The sequence below is a fragment of the Salmo salar genome, chromosome 07 (assembly GCF_965601325.2).
Source record: "Salmo salar chromosome 07, fSalSal1, whole genome shotgun sequence".
NCBI classification, from domain to species: domain Eukaryota; kingdom Metazoa; phylum Chordata; class Actinopteri; order Salmoniformes; family Salmonidae; genus Salmo; species Salmo salar.
This window is the reverse complement of record NC_138297.1, coordinates 32,190,567-32,208,819: the sequence shown is the minus strand read 5'-3', so window position 1 is coordinate 32,208,819 and position 18,253 is coordinate 32,190,567. Positions and strand designations below refer to the sequence as shown.

Genomic DNA, 18,253 nt, shown 5'->3' with positions numbered 1-18,253 from the left:
CTCCCCCTCCAGTCTTCCTGGCTGCTGCCCCCCCTATCTCCATAGGCGTGGGAGCAGGAGGACTGGAGGGTGGAATGAGCAGGGCCCGGGTCGGACGTCCGCGGGCGGCCAGCAGATTGTCCAGTCGGATGGACAGATCCACCAGTTGGTCCAGTGTGTGGGTCGTGTCCCGACAGGCTAATTCCCGGCGGACGTCCTCCCTCAAACTACAACGGTAGTGATCTATAAGGGCCCTCTCATTCCACCCTGCTCCCGCGGCCAGGGTCCGGAACTCGAGAGCGAAGTCCTGCGCGCTCCTCGTCTCCTGCCTCAGGTGAAACAGCCGCTCACCCGCCGCTCTCCCCTCCGGGGGATGATCGAATACTGCCCGAAAGCGGCGGGTGAACTCTGGGTAGTTGTCCCTGGCTGAGTCCGGACTGTCCCACACGGCGTTTGCCCATTCCAGGGCCTTACCCGTGAGGCAGGAGACGAGGACGCTGACGCTCTCCTCCCCCGAGGGAGAGGGACGAACGGTCGCCAGGTATAACTCCAACTGGAGCAAGAAGCCCTTACACCCAGCGGCCGTTCCATCGTACTCCCTGGGGGGAGCGAGTTTCACCCCACTGGTACTGGGTGCTGTGGGTGCTGGTGGGGGCGCAGGCTGTTGGCCTGCCGAGTTCAGGGGGCCGAGAGCGCGTCGGTCCCAGCTCTCCAGGCGCGCCAACACCTGATCCATGGCGTTCCCCAGCCGGTGGAGCAGGGTGGAGTGTTGGTCGACGGTTTCCTCCATGGACATGGCTGGCGCTGAAGCTCCTGCTGACTCCATTTAGTTACGGTACGTGATTTCTGTCACGGGCTGGCTCGAGGAACAACAGGAGAGGTAGAGTCAGGCGCAGGAGACAGAGAGAGTTCGTGACCACCCTTCTTTATTTGAAGCACTGTACGTGGTCGACAAGGTATAGGGGCGCAGCCCTGAACGATTCTGCGGTGGTGTACACAAAATAAAAGAAACCACTGGCAGAAGGAAAAACTAAATACACGTTCTTACGAACACACAAAACCCGGACAAGCAACACAATCACGTACAACCACATACATCCTACGCTAACCTAAATAACCCCCCCTTACTAATGACTAACCCAAAACAGGTGTGTGCCTACCTAGACCTAACCAAACGAAAGTGAAACAAAAAGGGATCGATGGTAGCTAGTAGGCCGGCGACGACGACCGCCGAGCTCCGCCCGGCCGAGGAGGGGCGCCACCATCCGTCACTGTCGTGACAATAGAACTACACCGACTCTGCCTAGGCCTAGCCATCCGACCAAACTGAGCAACTGGGCAAGAAAGACCTCGGTCAGGGAGGTGAACAAGAACCCAATGACCACTCTGGCAGAACTACAGAGTTCCTTGGCTGAAATGGGAGAATCTGCCAAATAACAGTCTCTACGGCACTTCACCAATCTGGGCTTTAGGAGAGAGTGGCCAGACAGAAGCCACTCCTGAGAAAAAGGCACATGACTGCACACCTGGAGTTTGCAAAAAGGCACATAAAAGACTCTGAGAGCATAATTCAAAACATTCTGTGGTCTGATGAGACAAAAATGTAACTCTCTGGCCTGAATGCAAAGCAAAATGTATGGAGAAAACCAGGCACAGCTCATCACCTGTCTAACACCATCCCTACCATGAAGCATGGTGGTGGCAGCATCATGCTATGGGGATGCTTTTCAGTGGCAGAGACTTGGAGACTTGTAAGGATAGAGGGAAGAATGAATGGAGCCAAATACAGGCAAATCCTTGTTGAGAACCTGCTTCAGAGTGCAAATGACCTTAGACTGGGGCGAAGATTTGCATTCCAACATGACAATGACCAAAGGTATACAGCCAAAGCAACGCTGGAATAGCTTCAGAACAAGAATGTGATAGTCCTTGAGTGGCCCAGCCAAAGCTTGAATCCCATTGAAAATATGTGGAAAGAGTTGAAGATTGCTGTTCACTGCCGCTCCCAATCTAAGTTAACCGAGCTTGAGAAAATCTGAAAGGAAGAATGGGAGAAAATCCAGATTGTGCAAAGCTGTAATCACCGCTAAAGGTGCTTCTACAAAGTACTGACTCATGGGTGTGAATGCTTATGTAAAGTAGATATTTAATTTCCAATAAGTTTGCAAACATTTCTAAAAACATTTTTCACTTTGTCATGATGGAGTATTGTGTGTCGATGGGTCATAAAATGTCTATTTTGAAGTTTGGCGTTAGGATAAGGGTTAAGGTTAGGGTTAGAGCTAGGGTGAGGGTTAGTAGATAGTTGAAATGCAATATCTGTCCCTCCCTCTTTCCTTCCCTATCTATCCCAATCTCTTTTCCTCCATCCATACCTCTTTTTTACCTTTTCCATCACCCCACAGAGACAGCCGCCAAGGCGTTTGGCATCCCTCTTTCGCAGGCGATAGCCAACGACCGGGCATACAAGCAGCGTCAGGATGCTCTGAAGGTTTTTGTTGTTAATCTACTTTATTAGATTGTTTTACTGTGAAGTGTAAAAAAAATAAAAATACAGAAAACAACATGTATCCAAATACAAGTGTAAAAACCGCACACTAGAAAATACACTTTTACTTTAGGTCTATTTACTATAAAGTGTGTTGTGATTGATTATAAAAGCATTTTAAATAAAGTTGGATTTGATTTGCTCTGAAGGAGAGCCGGAGAGACTGCCTTGATCTAGAGGCCAGCGTCCTGAGGTTCCGGGCTGAGAAACAACAGCAGAGCAACGGGAATAAACCCCTCTGTAGCACGGCTTCATCGCCCTTCAGTGGTGCTACATCCTCATCATCATCGGCAGCACTGGCATTGCACAGCAAGCCACTCTCACCCAGGTTCCTGGATAAGAAAGCTAGAGTGCAGAGACGGGTGAGTTGGAGAGCGCAGACACACACACACACACACACACACACACACACACACACACACACACACACACACACAGAGAGACACACACACACAGATTCAAGTAGATGTAGATGCTTGTTTCTATGTCTGGGCTTTACTTTGGTCTGAAATATGCGGACCTCTCTTTGGCTAACAAAAGAGCAGTCGAACATTCAACAAACATTTGTCAACCATGACTTATCAACTTCAAACTACGGTTTCAAAACCTGACCACACTGACATATCTCCTCCAAGACAATCAAACATTTCTATTGTAGGCATTTGGCACTTGAACGTACTAGCCAGCACATACCGTAGTCCTAAGAACTGTGAAATACTGTGACGTAGGTGAAACTAATCCAAACATATCTGTTCAAAAATACATCTGAGTTGTTTTATTTTAACAATATACCCAACTTCAACAAAAATCTGTGGTGTAGAAGTTCACCGATGACTATCAGTATTACTCTCTCAGAACCTCGACCCTGGCAATCAGTGTTGACATTGGAAAATGAAAAAAGGTCTACAACCCAAATGGCACCGTATAGTGCAAAAGTAGTGGAATAGGGTGCCATTGGAGACACACACAAGGGAACATTCAGTTAAATCTGTCTGCCTCTGGCTGTCTCTCCATCACAATCATTCGCACTATCAATTCATTTTCCTGGTATGGAGTCAGACCGTTGTTTTGCTACAGCAACACAGTCAAATTATTAGCAGAGAAAAAACTGTGTGCACATGCCTGCATGTTATTGTCGTGGGTGTAGGTGGCAGGGAAGTCAGGTGCAGGAGAAACCAACTTGATGTAATTGGAGTAGTTTAATAAGATAAAAAACAAACTCCAAAAACCAACGTACATAAAAATAACATGGGTAACAGAACCCGTTGCACACCTATACAAAATACACGAAACACAATAACAGCAAACAATCTCCGACAAGAAGATGAGGGGAAACAGAGGGTTAAATACACAGCATGTAATGAATGGGATTGGAAACAGGTGTGTAGGAAGACCAGACAAAACCAATGGAAAATGAAAAATAGATCAATGATGGCTAGAAGACCGGTGACGTCGACCGCAGATCACTGCCCGATCAAGGAGGTGCATCGACTTCGGCAGAAGTCGTGACGGTGCATGCATTTGGGCATAGTCTCTGTGTGTGTATTTAAGTTGAGCTCCTGCTGTGTTAATGTCTGTATCGTGCTGTGCTCTAACCTGCTGTCCTGCTGGGTGAGAGCTCAGACACACTGTCATTACTAGCCAGGGTTAGGGGACCTGATACTGTATTTGTTTTCACTTAGTGTTTGTCTGTAGTCATTCCACGTCAGAACAGAATGAAGGGATAGAGACTAGAGGAAGGGATGTTTGAGACTACTGAGATGCACCCTTTAATTAGGGCCTAAACCAAACATGACCAATTTACTGAATGTGCTGCCAAATGTGACAAAGGCAATAAGAAACAGCACAAACAAATCTGGGACCAAGTTACTCATGCATAACTTGAATTATGTGTAATAAATGAAGTATTGATGTTGATGGGAGGTTTGTGTGTGATTGTAATTTCTATATCTAAGAGATAGATACAAGAAAGTTGAGTTGAATAATAATTTGGTGTAGCAACCCCTTTTTACATTTCTGATTCAGATTTACTTGGAAAACTGAAAAACCTTGACACACACAGGTTATATATATATATATATAAGACTCCCACTACTGGGAAAGATGGAGACACAGAAGAACAGGAAACAAAGGGAACGCAAATAAATGGCAGACAAATAAATAACTCATATAATTAGTCATGAGAACACTGTCCTGAAAAAACCCAGAACATTTTGCCCAAAAATGAAAATTGGAAAACTCCATTTATATAATTTCTCTTAATATAAAATCTACCTCATTATGTTACCCAGGAAAAATGTCATACTAATCCCAAGATTAACTGGATAGTTTTGCAAGAACGTTTTCATGGCAACTGGCAGAATTTTGTTACATGATCAACTTAATGGAAATCTTTTTTGAAAGCCAGGAAAAATATTGTTGAAATAATTTTGCTTTCCCTTTACTTTTACCCCCTTCTCCGTCACCCTTCTGTTTATCCTCTCACTCCCTCGTTCTTCTGTTCCTTCACTCCCTCTCCTTCCTTCTCATCCATACTTTCCTAATGTTCCACTCTCCTTCCCTCTGTCACTCTCTTCTGTCCCTCACTCTCTTCTGTCTCCCTCTCTTCGTTCCTACTATCTTTTCTCGCCTACTCTTTTCTCATCCTTTTCCCCCTCACCTCTGTTTTCTCACTCTCCCTTTTAATCAACTCCTAAAGGTTTTGTGAAACTTTAACTTGAAATGCTTAATCTCTCCCTCCCTCCCCTCCTGCCTTCCACTTTCTCCCTCCGACAGGGAGGCCTGTCAGTGGACTCCATCTCAGATCTTGTAGAGAGCCAGTCCCGCCTGCTGGAGGCGCTGCAGCTGTCCCACCCTGCAGAGCTGGAGCTGAAGAAGACTGCAGCAGGTGCCGGGGGGCGGACCCAGACCAAGTTGAGCCTCAACCCCATCTATAGACAGGTTCCCCGTGTGTTGGAGAGGTGCTGCTGCCACATAGAGAGACACGGTGAGACACAGAGGTCTGCTGATGTGACTATGTTAGCCCGTCTAGCTAAAGCTTAGGCATTAGCTCAGGGGAAACCAACGTAAGTCTTCCGGACTCAAGCAAGGTTACTCATCATGCGAGTGTGGTTCATTGAACCATCTCTCTGACAATTATAAAGTGTCAAATATATGGGATAGAATATCGAGAGATCTTGCTCTTTCACAATAATCCGAAGTGGCTTTCTCTCCTTCTCCACAGGTCTACAAACTGTGGGGATCTTTCGTGTTGGGAGCTCCAAAAAGAGAGTTCGGCAGGTGAGTCTTGTTGCTCTCCACGCATAAATGTTAAATGTCTTCAACATTACAATTAGCTCTCCCCTGGTTTAGACCTATTTACTAGCCAGTGTGTCGATGTACATTTGCTCTCCGTATTACACAAACGTTAGCCCAACTACAGCAGAATTGTGCATTACCTTCACTTCATACAGTAGTTATTTATCCCTACTCGGTAGTACTAGCCAGTGTGTTGATGTTGTGGCAGGTGTACTTCTCTTCAGCTGTGTACTTTGTACTCAGGGCCGTTGATCCCTGTCATTTCCTGTTTAAAAAGAAATGCGTCACATGGGAAACTGACCTTATACTTTGTGTGTGGCCGGTGCATGTGAACTTATTTGTTGATGTGTGTGTGTGTGTGTGTGTGTGTGTGTGTGTGGTGTGTGTGTGTGTGTGTGTGTGTGTGTGTGTGTGTTGACTCTCACATGGGTGCTGCCTCGAACAGTGCGTTCTTGTGTATCTGTTGCCACTGCCTTTTAAGTGTGTGTGTCTGCTCGTTCTAGTATGTGTGAGTGCGTGGGTGTTCTGATATGGTGCTGATGTGTGTTTGCCCCACCTAGCTGCGTGAGGACTTTGACATAGGGACAGACGTGTGTTTGGATGAGGAGCACAGTGTCCATGATGTAGCGGCATTACTGAAGGAGTTCCTCAGAGACATGCCTGACCCTCTACTGCCAAGAGAGCTCTACGCTGCCTTCCTACACGCCAACCGTAAGGCGCCCGCGCACAGTAACCCATACGACACACACTAGCCATACGAATGCAACCGTTATCATTTTCTACCTGTAAATTCACAACGTGAATTTATGCTCAACAAGGTCTCCTCTCTCTCTCTCTCTCTCTCTCTCTTTCAGTTCTGCGAGGGACAGACCAGCTCCTGTACCTCCAGCAGCTGCTCTACCTGTTACCCCCCTGTAACTGTGATACCCTGCTCCGCCTCCTCACCCTGTTACACACCGTACAGAGCCATGCACAGGACACCACAGGACCACAGCACCAGGAGGTTAGTCCCAATGTGGGGAAGGAGGGGGGGGTCCGTGTTTGTGTGTCATGGGACTGTCTATCATTCTGTTCATCTGTCCATATTTCTTTCCCTGTCAGTTTGTCTGTTTTATCTGTCCGTCGTCAACACGTTACCTTCTCTCTCTCTCTCAAGAGGAGAGCACATAATAGATTTTGGGTTGTCTTAACCCTCTCTCTCTCCTGTTTCGGTTTCTCTGTTTCACCGGACCCTTTCTATATTATATACTGTCTCGTAACACCTCTCTCTTCCTGTAGCTCTACACTAACTAGCCTAGCCTACACAATAGGTAGACCTAATATGCGGTCTTTCCCCTAACCTCTCTATCCCTAACTCATCCCTCTCTTTACCTGCAGTTCCCCGGCAACAAGATGACAGCAACCAACCTGGCAGTGATCTTTGGTCCCAACCTGCTGCAGGGGGAGAGGGGCGGAGGGGACAGGGAGATGAGTCCCCATGCCATGGGCATTGAGGACAGCGCTGCCATCATCAACGTCACCCTTCACCTTATACAGAACTACAGGCGACTGTTCACGGTAGTTGGAGTGTGTGGGTTGGGGGGGGGAGGATTTCAGGTTAAAAAAAAATTACGGATAGCCAGGAGCACACTCCGACACTCCGACATAATTTACAAACGAAGCATTTGTGTTTAGGGAGTCCGCCAGATCAGAGGAAGTAGGGACGACCAGGGATGTTCTCTTGATGGGTGTGTGAATTAGACCATTTTCCTGTTCTGCTAAGCATTCGAAATGTAACGAGTACTTTTGAGTGTCAGGGAAAATGTATGGAGTAAAAAAAGTACATTATTTTCTTTAGGAATGTAGTGGAGTAAAGGTTGTCCAAAATATAAATAGCAAAGTACAGATACCCCCCAAAAATCTACTTAAGTAGCACTTTAAAGTACTTTACACCACTGTGCGGGTTAGCATGCGCGAGCGTGTGTGTGTCACCCTCCTGTCCTCCTCTCCCCAGGTGTCAGCAGAGCTCCAGCAGGAGGTGCTGATGAGTCTCATCCAGACAGATCCTGACATCATCGACTATCTCCTCCGCAGGAAACTCAGGTTGGTGTCCACTTCAGGGCCCATATTTACAAACAGTCTCGGAGTAGGTCCATATATTCTTATTTACTATGATCTAAAAGGCTAAACTGATTCTGGATCAGCACTTCAGTCGTCTTTGAGTCTTAATGTTGTGTGTTTATTGAGTGTGTTTTGATATCTCCATTTGTGGCACTGCAAGACTTTTTGCAACGCGGATAATAAAGTACTCTAATCTCTACTCCCTCTGCTTGCTCTCCTCCCCCTTTTTTCTCTCTCCGTTCCTCTCCTTCCTTTCCCCTTCTCTCCTCCTCCCACAGTGGCAGTCACCTGACGGTGGAGACGGTAGACACAGCGGGGGGTCGGCGGGACACGGGGGCATCTCTGGACTCTGTAGGGGCGTCTAGTGGTAGCCTGTCGCCCCTGGAGCCCCCCTCACCCCTCTTCAACCCCGACGAGCCCGGGGACAGCAGGCTGACCACAGAGGTGTTCCTCAACCTCGACGTCCTCCAACGCCACCATAACAACAAGAAGCGTAAGTCATCGAGTTTAGGTTTAAGATCAGGTTTAAGATCAGGTTTAGGTTAAGGTTTGGATTTAGGTTTAAACAGCGTCCTGGATGTCTTCTGACACCACCACAACAGGAAAAGGAAGTGACTTATTCTTACAGGGTCCCACTTCTTTTATTACACCCATAGCAGGTAGACACAACCACAACAGGAAAGTTAAGTCACACATACAGTATATAAAGGGTTGAATTTCAGTTACAATACCATCAGCAGGTATACTACACTGAACAAAAATATAAACGTAACATGTAAAGTGTTGGTCCCATGTTTCATGAGCTGAAATGAAAGATCCCAGAAATGTTCCATACGCACGAAAAGCTTATTTCTATGAAGTTTTGTGCACACAATTGTTTACCTACCTGTTAGTGAGCATTTCTCCTTTGCCAAGATAATCCATCCAGATAATCCATCAGGTGTGGCATATCAAGAAGCTGATTAAACGTCATGATCATTACACAGGTGCACCTTGTGCTGGGGGCAATAAAATGCAACTCTAAAATGTGCAGTCTTGTCACACAACACAATGCCACAGATGTCTCTAGTTTTGAGGAAGTGTGCAATTGGCATGCTGACTGCAGGAATGTCCACCAGAGCTGTTGCCAGAGAATTTAATGTTAACTTCCTTAATAAGCTGCCTCCGACGTCATTTTAGAGAATTTGGTCTCACAACTGCAGACCTTGTGTAACCACGCCAGCCCAGGTCCGCCACATATGGCTTCTTCACCTGCAGGATCGTCTGAGACCAACCACCCGGACAGCTGATGAAACTGTGGGTTTGCACAAGTGAAGAATTTCTGCACAAACTTTCAGAAACTGTCTCAGGGAAGCTCATCTGCGTGCTTGTCGTTCTCACCAGGGTTTTGACCTGACAGCAGTTTGGCGTTGTAACCAACTTCAGTGGGCAAATGGTCAACTTCAGTGGGCAAATGGTCAACTTCAGTGGGCAAATGGTCAACTTCAGTGGGCAAATGGTCACCTTCAATGGCCACTGGCACGCTGGAGAAGTGTGCTCTTCACCCTGGAGAAGAATCCCGGTTTCAACTGTACCGGGCAAATGGCAGTATGGCGTCATATGGGCGTCATATGGGCAAGCAGTGGGGTTATGGTATGGGCAGGCATAAGCTACGGATAACGAACACAATTGCATTTTATCGATGGCAATTTGAACGCACAATGATACGTGACGAGATCCTGAGGCCCATTGTCATGCCATTCATCCGCCTCCATCACCTCATGTTTCAGCATAATAATGCACGGCTCCATGTCGTAAGGATCTGTACACAATTCCTGGAAGCTGAAAATTTTCCAGTTCTTCCATGACCTGCATACTCACCAGACATGTCACCCATTGAGCATGTTTGGGATGCTCTGGATCTACGTGTACGAGAGCGTGTTCTGTTTCCCTCCATTATCCAGCAACTTCGCACAGCTGTTAAAGAGGAGTGGGACAGCATTCCACAGGCCACAATCAACAGCCTGATTAAGTCTATGCGAAGGAGATGTGTCGCGCTGCTTGAGACATGGTGGTCACACCAGATACCGACTTATTTTCTGATCCACGGCCCTACCTTTTTTGTTGTTGTTGGTATCTGTGACCAACAGATGCATGTCTGTATTCCCAGTCGTGAAGTCCATCAGCATCTAATGAATTTACTTCAATTGACTGATTTCATATGAACTGTAACTCAGTAAAATCGTTGAAATTGTTGCATGTTGCATTTATATTTTTGTTCAGTGTACTTAGCGGGACAGGAGTCATCAATATTTATGGGGTCACTACACCTTTATGAGCTCTGTTGGTATGCAACATCCAGCTAGGGTTAAAGTTAGGGTTATGGTTGAGCCGAGGATGTGCTAAGGTTAGGATAAGGGTTGAGCCGGAGTGTAGACCTAAAGCTAGAGTTGACCCGGGGCGTGGACATTAAACTAGGCTTAGTGTTAGGGTTGAGCCGTGGTGTGGACATGAAGCTAGGGTGACGGTTAGGATTAGTCAGGGTGACGGTTAGGATTAGGGTTGAGCCGGGGTGTAGACATGAAGCTAGGGTTAGAGATAAGGCCAGGCCATGCACCACAGGCTGAAATTAAATGTTTGCATCTACCTATCAATTTTGAGATTTGTTGGTATTTTGGTACATTAGTATTTTCCCAAAAATTATAAACAATATAATGGATGCAAATTTATATTTTTGTTAGTTTATCATACTACTGTAATTAAAAATGTTATAAATTTTAACCACTTTAAAATGGACACATCAATAATTTCAAAGCTCACTATATTGAATTACACAACGTAAAAGCCCATTTCATAGAGAATGTTACAAACTGGACTATATTTAGTAACTTACTTTAAAGAGATGGTGAATGGGTCTAAGTAGGGGTTTGTCATTTGGTAGTCTAATTTCAGTGTACTTGTCTTTAACTGCCATTTCTTGAAAGTCAGACTCTTCCTGCATTTTTTAGTCTTCAGAAGCATCTGCATTCACCATATTTTGTGTGGCTATGCTTAGATATATTCTCCAGACTGGAGACAAAGCCTTCTTCACTCACGCCGCCAAACTTGACTGACTGTCCTACCGATCCTCGACTTCGGCGATGTTATCTACAAAATAGCTTCCAATACTATACTCAGCAAATTGGATGTAGTCTATCACAGTGCCATCCGTTTTGTTACCAAAGCGCCTTATACCACCCACCACTGCGACCTGTATGCTCTAGTCGGCTGGCCCTCGCTACATATTCGTCACCAGACCCACTGGCTCCAGGTCATCTATAAGTCTAGATAAAGCTCCGCCTTATCTCAGCTCACTGGTCACTATAACAACACCCACCCGTAGCACGCGCTCCAGCAGGTATATCTCACTGGTCATCCCCAAAGCCAACACCTACTTTGGCCGCCTTTCCTTCCAGTTCTCTGCTGCCAGTGACTGGAACGAATTGAAAAAAATCGCTGAAGCCTTACATTTCCCTCACTAACTTTAAACATCAGCTATCTGAGCAGCTAACCGATCGCTGCAGCTGTACATAGTCCATCTGTAAATAGCCCACCCAATCTACCTACCTCATCCTGTCACGAGAATTTTCAATCCCAATGATAATAACTAACAATTATTAAAGCTTTGACTAATTCCCTAGGTTTGTAAGACCCTGGGTTTAATAATAATTAGGCAAAGACTCAGCTTATGCAAAAGGTTCGTACAGTTTATTCATGAGAACGTTCTGAAGTCCACAATACAAAGACATGCCATTTTATAACTCACTCCCTACTTACGCACATACCTCCACACAAACAGTAGATAGCCTACGCACATACATACACACACAACAGTAGGTAGGATGTATCCTTCTCCATAGTTCTCACCACTGTTTATCACTACCAAACTGCCAGTTCCATTCCCCCGAGATTAGAGGAACCTTGAAAGGACTCCCTGTCCTATCGTAAGTTTCTCAGAGTTCTAGCCAGGTCAGGTCATACACAGTTTAATTGTTCTCGGTATCTTCTTAGTCACACACACACACACACACACACACACACACACACACACACACACACACACACACACACACACACACACCCACACACACACACACACACACACACACACACACACACACACACACACACACACACACACACACACACACCCCCCCCCCCCCCCCCCCCCCCCCCTTCTCTCCCTCACATGTCTCTACCGAACCTTATTGGACTTATATTTAGTACTTTAATTATTCATTATACATGCTACATAAACTAATAATCACTAATAGTTACGTTTCAGGGTGGAATTCTTTAATCATTACCTTTAAGCATATAAATTCCCTTATCACATCCCCATATTGTTTTTATTTATTTTGCTGCTCTTTTGCACACCAGTATCACAACTTACACACCATCATCTGCTCATCTATCACTCCAGTGTTAATCTGCTAAATTGTAATTACTTTTCTACTATGACCTATTTATTGCCTTACCACCTCATGCCATTTGCACACACTGTATATAGACTTTCTGTTTTTTCTATTGTGTTATTGACTTATGCTTGTTTATTCCATATAACTCTGTGTTGTTGTTTCTGTCGCACTACTTTGCTTTATCTTGGCCAGGTCGCAGTTGTAAATGAGAACTTGTTCTCAACTAGCTTACCTGGTTAAATAAAGGTGAAATAAAAAAAGACTGGCTCAGAGGGAATTGTTGATATGTTGTAAATGTTTTATTCTAGATAACATTTTCTTTGGTGAAAAATGTGCAAAAAATGCATTTTACGTATGTTTTTGTATTTTACAGATAGCAAGATGAAAAATGTATTCATCCACAAGCCACTCTGGACAAGTCCTGTCCTGGAGTGTGTCTTAACAAAATTAAACCAAAATATTTAAGCTGACTTCATCCAGTGCCCAGAAAAATAGATTTGCGTGATATGCAAATATGGGCATATTTACTGAACATGGCCTTATTTGCATATTCTAATAAAATATTTCCCCCAAAATAAAAAATTACATTTTTTTTCTTTTTATATTTCTGTAAAAGTTGATTGTGATATGATTAAGATTAAAACGTTGTTTTTTTGTGGGGGGGTGGCATCAAACCATCCCCAAGCAAGAGGGCGCGAGTGGGGAGAGGTTTAAGGATATGGATGAGGCTTGTTGAAATCCATCAATGAAAGGCTTGCCAAACTTGGTATCTTGGATATACTACAAGAGGACATCAATGCATTATGTGCCAGTCTAGAATTCAGCCAATGTCAGATTGATGATCTAAGGAAAGAAAACACAGTGCTGAAAGGTACTGTAGACTTTATTCATGCAAGGTGGAGGTGGTGCAAAGGGGGAACAAACAACTTAAAGAAACCTTGCTTGATGTACACTGTCTATAAACTAATATTTTCAGGGATACCGGAGAATGACAACAGAGGCTGTGAGGACACTGTCCGAGACTTTATGTCAACTCAACTGAAACTGCCCACAGATGTCGTGCGTGATGTCACTTTCTCCAGAGTCCTTAGTGTCCCCTTTCTCCAGAGTCCATAGAGTGTCCCCTTTCTCCAGAGTCCATAGAGTGTCCCCTTTTCCAGAGTCCTTAGCCTTTTCCCAGAGGCCTCTGGGAAAAGGCCACAGGGCTATTATGGCAGGTTTTGAAAATGTTAAGCAAAAGGAAATGGCAAAGAGCAGGGGCAGAGAACTCAGAAACACTGATTTTGGAATGAATGATCACTTCCCCCACGGAGATCAATGAAAGGAATAGGAACGGTCGGGGTGTAGCACTGTACATTCAGAATCATATACATTAAGGTCATCCCTCCTCTTAAAAGGTATGTCAAATAGAGGCAATATGGGCTCAAGTACATCTGCCTCACCAGGCATCCATATTGGTAGGATGTGTGTACAGACCTCCTAGCTCTAAGGTGTCATATCTGGATGACTTATGCACTGGGTTTGACCAGACCACAGTAACAGAGATGTATTTATCTTGGGTGATATTAATATCAATTGGAAGGATCATAATAATTCAAATAGAACTAAATTAATGAGATATCCCGAGAACTGTGGTTTGAAACAAATGGTTAATGATACTATTAGATCATGAACTAAGTTGGGTCACCGTTCAGACACATGCATTGATCTAATCTTCTGTAGTATACCATTGCAATGCTTAACCAAGAATATGCATATCCTTGCTTCAGGGCCTGAGGTACAGGCATTTAGATTTGGGTATGTCATTTTAGGCAGAAATTTAAAAAAAGGGTGATCCTTAAGAGCAAGATCAATGCCAGTGGGCTGGACAGACCAAAATATTGTGGCCATAACCATGAACACCAAGGTTCCAAAGAAACCCCCAAGGATTTTGGTCAAGAGAAATGTTAAAACATTTCATCATAATCTATTTCAAAATGATTTGGCTGCTGCACCCTGGGAGCTGATTTATCTAGAGAATGATTTAAATCACGCTTCAGAATGTTTTATTGATTTGCTCACTGAGGTAACGGACCATCATGCCCCAGTAAGAAAGAGTACAGTTGGGGCTTGTCCATTTCCATGGATTGGGTGAGGCATTTTCTAAACTAGAAATTGATTAACAGAATTATAGAACACCACATAATCCTGCAGTTAAATTCAATCGTAAGAAAAAAAAACTTTAGTTTACAACAATGCTTTTATTGATTGTAAAAATGATTCTAAAAAGGTATGGAATACAGTTAAGGGCTTACTTGGTACATCTATCTCATCATGCCCATCTAGTGTGGAGGGTGACGGCAGAACAATAACAAAACCAGCTGATATTGCCAATCATCCTATTGAAGTCATTGCCCAATGGTAAATTTGGTTATGATCTTATGGATAACGTTTTACTTCGCTATGCTTTACCCAGAATGCAGCTCCGCAGAAGTACATATTTAATTGGATCACTGGAAAAGAGGACATTTCCAAATATATGGAAGCATGCTAAACTGTGTCCAACCCTGAAAGACAGCAAAGAACCGATTACTCCTGCCAATAGTTGACCAATTAGTCTACTCCCTTCACTCAGTAAGATATTGGAGGGTATTGTGAGTGGACACACATGGGAGTACATGGAAAAGAATGATTCTGATCACAGCCAATCAGCATGCTTATTGCAAAAACAATTCCACTACCACTGAATTGGTTGACATGACTGACCAGAGGCTCAATGCTATAGACAATAGCAGGTTTGTGGGTGTACTACTTTTAGATTTTAGTGCATTTCATTTTGTGGATCATGAAATAATTTTGACAAAATGATTTCATTATGGGTTTAAGGAGGCAGCATTGAATTGGGTACAGTCATATCTAACTGACGGGAAACAGTCCACCTATATCAATGGGTCGTTTTCTTCCCCTTATGCTTTAAACTGTGGAATACCGCAGGGCAGCTGCCTTGGGCCACTTCTTTACTTAATATATACCAACGACCTTCCTTATGTCTTATCTGAGACTCAAGCTACTATATCTGCAGATGAAACTACAATTTATACAGCAAGATAATCGGTTCAACAGGTTCTACAAGTAGATCTGGGAAATATCAGGGAGTGGGTTTGCTGGAACAAACTTGTTTTGACCGCCAAGAAAACCAAGGTTATGTTGGTCTGTTCCACCAGGAAAAGGCCAACACAGAATGGGATACAATTAAGTATGGAGTGAGTACAAATTGAGTGTCAGAAACCAAACTACTAGGGGTCCAGCTAGACAACTGCTTAGCGTGGTCGTCTCAAATAACTCAATGTAAAAAAAAAGAATAATAATAATTACAACTACATGCACGATCAGAAGGATAGCTAAATATTTACCGGGAAAGATTCTTAAGCAAACAACCCAGGCATTAATTGGGAGTCAGGTGAACTACTGTTCTGTGGTCTGGAGACATGCATCAGCAAGTGAAATTAGGAGGATGCAGACTGAACAGAACAAAGCAGCAAGGATTGTTTTTAGGTAGAGATATGATTTATTCTGTTGTAGTCATGCACAATGCTCTTGGGTGGTAATTCATCAACAAAATAATTGGAGAGAAAAAAATGGTTATTTTATTACACAATGTACACCATTTAAAACAGCCAAACTCCATTCACAAGAGTATTCAGTTGGTAAGAGACAGTCATTCAGTAAATACTAGGAATAGATTGTCCACCAGCTGTGTTAGACATGAAAGAAAAATAGGCAAAAGAACATTTCGATTCAGAGCAATAATGAAATTGAATCATTTATCTGAGCAAACCAGAAACCTCAATAAATACTTTAGAACCATTTAAATATAATAAATTGGAAGGTTGTGCAGGACTATGGTAGATGAAGGAATCAATCTATATTTTCAGACTGTTTAGAGTATTTATCTGGTCAATATGTCAGTGTCTTATGTCTGTAACAGTGTGTTATGTGAAAATGTGATCGTATTATATTAAGGACTCTTGGAAGATTAGTCCAATTCAGGACTAAAAGAGATCCTAATAAAATAAAATCTCTCCCTCACCAGGTTCCAACGAGACCCCGTCCAAGTCCATTGGTCAGATGAGACAGTTCCACTCCCACCACAACCTACTGAGCCTGGCCCAGCCCTCCAGTAGCTCCAGAGTCCACCCAGAGGACAGCCAACACCATGCCCAGGAACGGAGGGCTCCGCTGGGCGAAGGTCTGAGCTTCAACCTGGGGGCTGCCTCATGCTCCAGCCTGGGAGGACAGGGGGAAAACAGCATCTGGGTGAGGCAGACACCCCAGGAGGAGAAAGAGAAACCCTCTCCTAGTCATACAAGTCATTTTTGGGACTTCTTCACAGGCAAGGGCTCAGGGTCTGAGACCATGGTATGACAGGATAGAACACTGGGGGGGGGGGGGGGGGGGGGGGGGGTGCAGGATGGATTGGGACTAGAAATGGTCGGACTGGCCCACCATGCCTTTGTCTGGTCTGCCCTATTGTCATTTCTGGGTGGCTGGGAGGTGGTTGGACCATGTTGAGGGACACTGGTATAGAGTAGTGTTTTATACGTATTCGTACAAGTGCAAACGTAGACGGCGCACACGCATTGTTGTAACGTGTGAACTTATATTTTTTACTATAGAGCCTGTCCCCTTCCCCTCTATCCCTCAAATTATCCATGATCTCTCGTGATGCTACGCTGAGCTCCATCCAAACAGCCAGAAAAAAAAACATCAGTGGATGTATCCTTTATGATCATCTATATTCTGAACCCTCTGTTGGCTAACTGAACACTTAAAGTTTTATGGAAACGACGGGCAACACTCTGTAAATACATCCGTGTTTTAAACCGTGAAGACTATGGGCTCGATTCAATTCGTAAAGTTCTGCGTTGCAGCGCGATTGACATTTAAAGACAACGTTCCCATGCTAGCGGAGACTGCATTCACGTGTCGGCGCAATCGGGAAATTAATTCAATCCCAAGTGCTTTTTCAAATCTCATATATTGGGTTTGAAACATTGGTTGCCATGACAAGGTGACATTTTTCATATGTACAGAGAAGTATATAATCGTGCAATGCGTTTGCTTCATCTTCTGGTAAAGGGGGGGTACCACATGTAGCGCCTATACATCGTTTCTGTTTGGAACTTACCACGCTTCACAGGACTATTGTAATTACTACCAGGGACAATGTGGCCATTAGAGCCCATATTTGTTTTACATTTGTCATTTTAGCAGACGCTCTTATCCAGAGTGACTTAGTAGTGAATGCATACATTTCATGCATTTTTTTTTTTGTACTGGCCCCCCGTGGGAATCGAACCCACAACCCTGGCGTTGCAAACACCATGCTCTACCAACTGAGCCACAGGGAAGACATATATATTCGAGAACTGAGAATTCAATTGGGCTGAGGATTGAGACAACTTCTTACAGTAAACCTGTCCCTACCACGTAAATGCAGTATTGTCTGTTTTTTGTATTTATATAAAAATAGGTAGGCTTGTGTGCATCCAGTCTCTGTATTTGTTCTGGACCTTATTGAATTGCAGTATTGACATCCAACAAAAGACTTGTTCCATGAGGTGCTTGCTATCCTGTAAATATGAATCTCTACTTAATTCTTGTACCATTAGAGATAATTTTTCTTGGCAATACTTTTCTATACTTTGTAAACAAGCAAGCAATATCCCCTCAAGGTGTAGCTAGATTTCAAACTGTCTATTTTCTTACAGGTGTTTCTTGTATCTTGGAATGCATCTATGTATGTGATCTGAATTAAATGTACAATTGTTGCTTCGTTATCCTTTATTGAATCCAGTGGGGGGGTAAAACAGATTTAGAAACACAAAACAGGGTTGTTGATTCTGAAGCAAGA

General features: G+C 44.1%; 1 protein-coding gene across 2 annotated transcripts in view; it reads left to right on the top strand.

Moving 5' to 3' along the window:
* The window catches only part of arhgap36 (Rho GTPase activating protein 36), a 102,642-nt gene extending 84,472 nt beyond the window's left edge, over window positions 1-18,170 (top strand). For both annotated transcript variants that reach the window (XM_014207436.3, XM_014207435.3), the window contains exons 4-13: window positions 2,385-2,470; window positions 2,677-2,889; window positions 5,303-5,513; window positions 5,751-5,806; window positions 6,385-6,535; window positions 6,679-6,827; window positions 7,202-7,381; window positions 7,818-7,906; window positions 8,203-8,417; window positions 16,433-18,170. In XM_014207436.3, coding sequence (XP_014062911.1) covers window positions 2,385-2,470; window positions 2,677-2,889; window positions 5,303-5,513; window positions 5,751-5,806; window positions 6,385-6,535; window positions 6,679-6,827; window positions 7,202-7,381; window positions 7,818-7,906; window positions 8,203-8,417; window positions 16,433-16,764 — 1,682 coding nt within the window. In that variant the 3' untranslated portion in view covers window positions 16,765-18,170. The remainder of the gene's footprint in view (window positions 1-2,384; window positions 2,471-2,676; window positions 2,890-5,302; window positions 5,514-5,750; window positions 5,807-6,384; window positions 6,536-6,678; window positions 6,828-7,201; window positions 7,382-7,817; window positions 7,907-8,202; window positions 8,418-16,432) is intronic.
* Window positions 18,171-18,253: the final 83 nt, after the last annotated feature.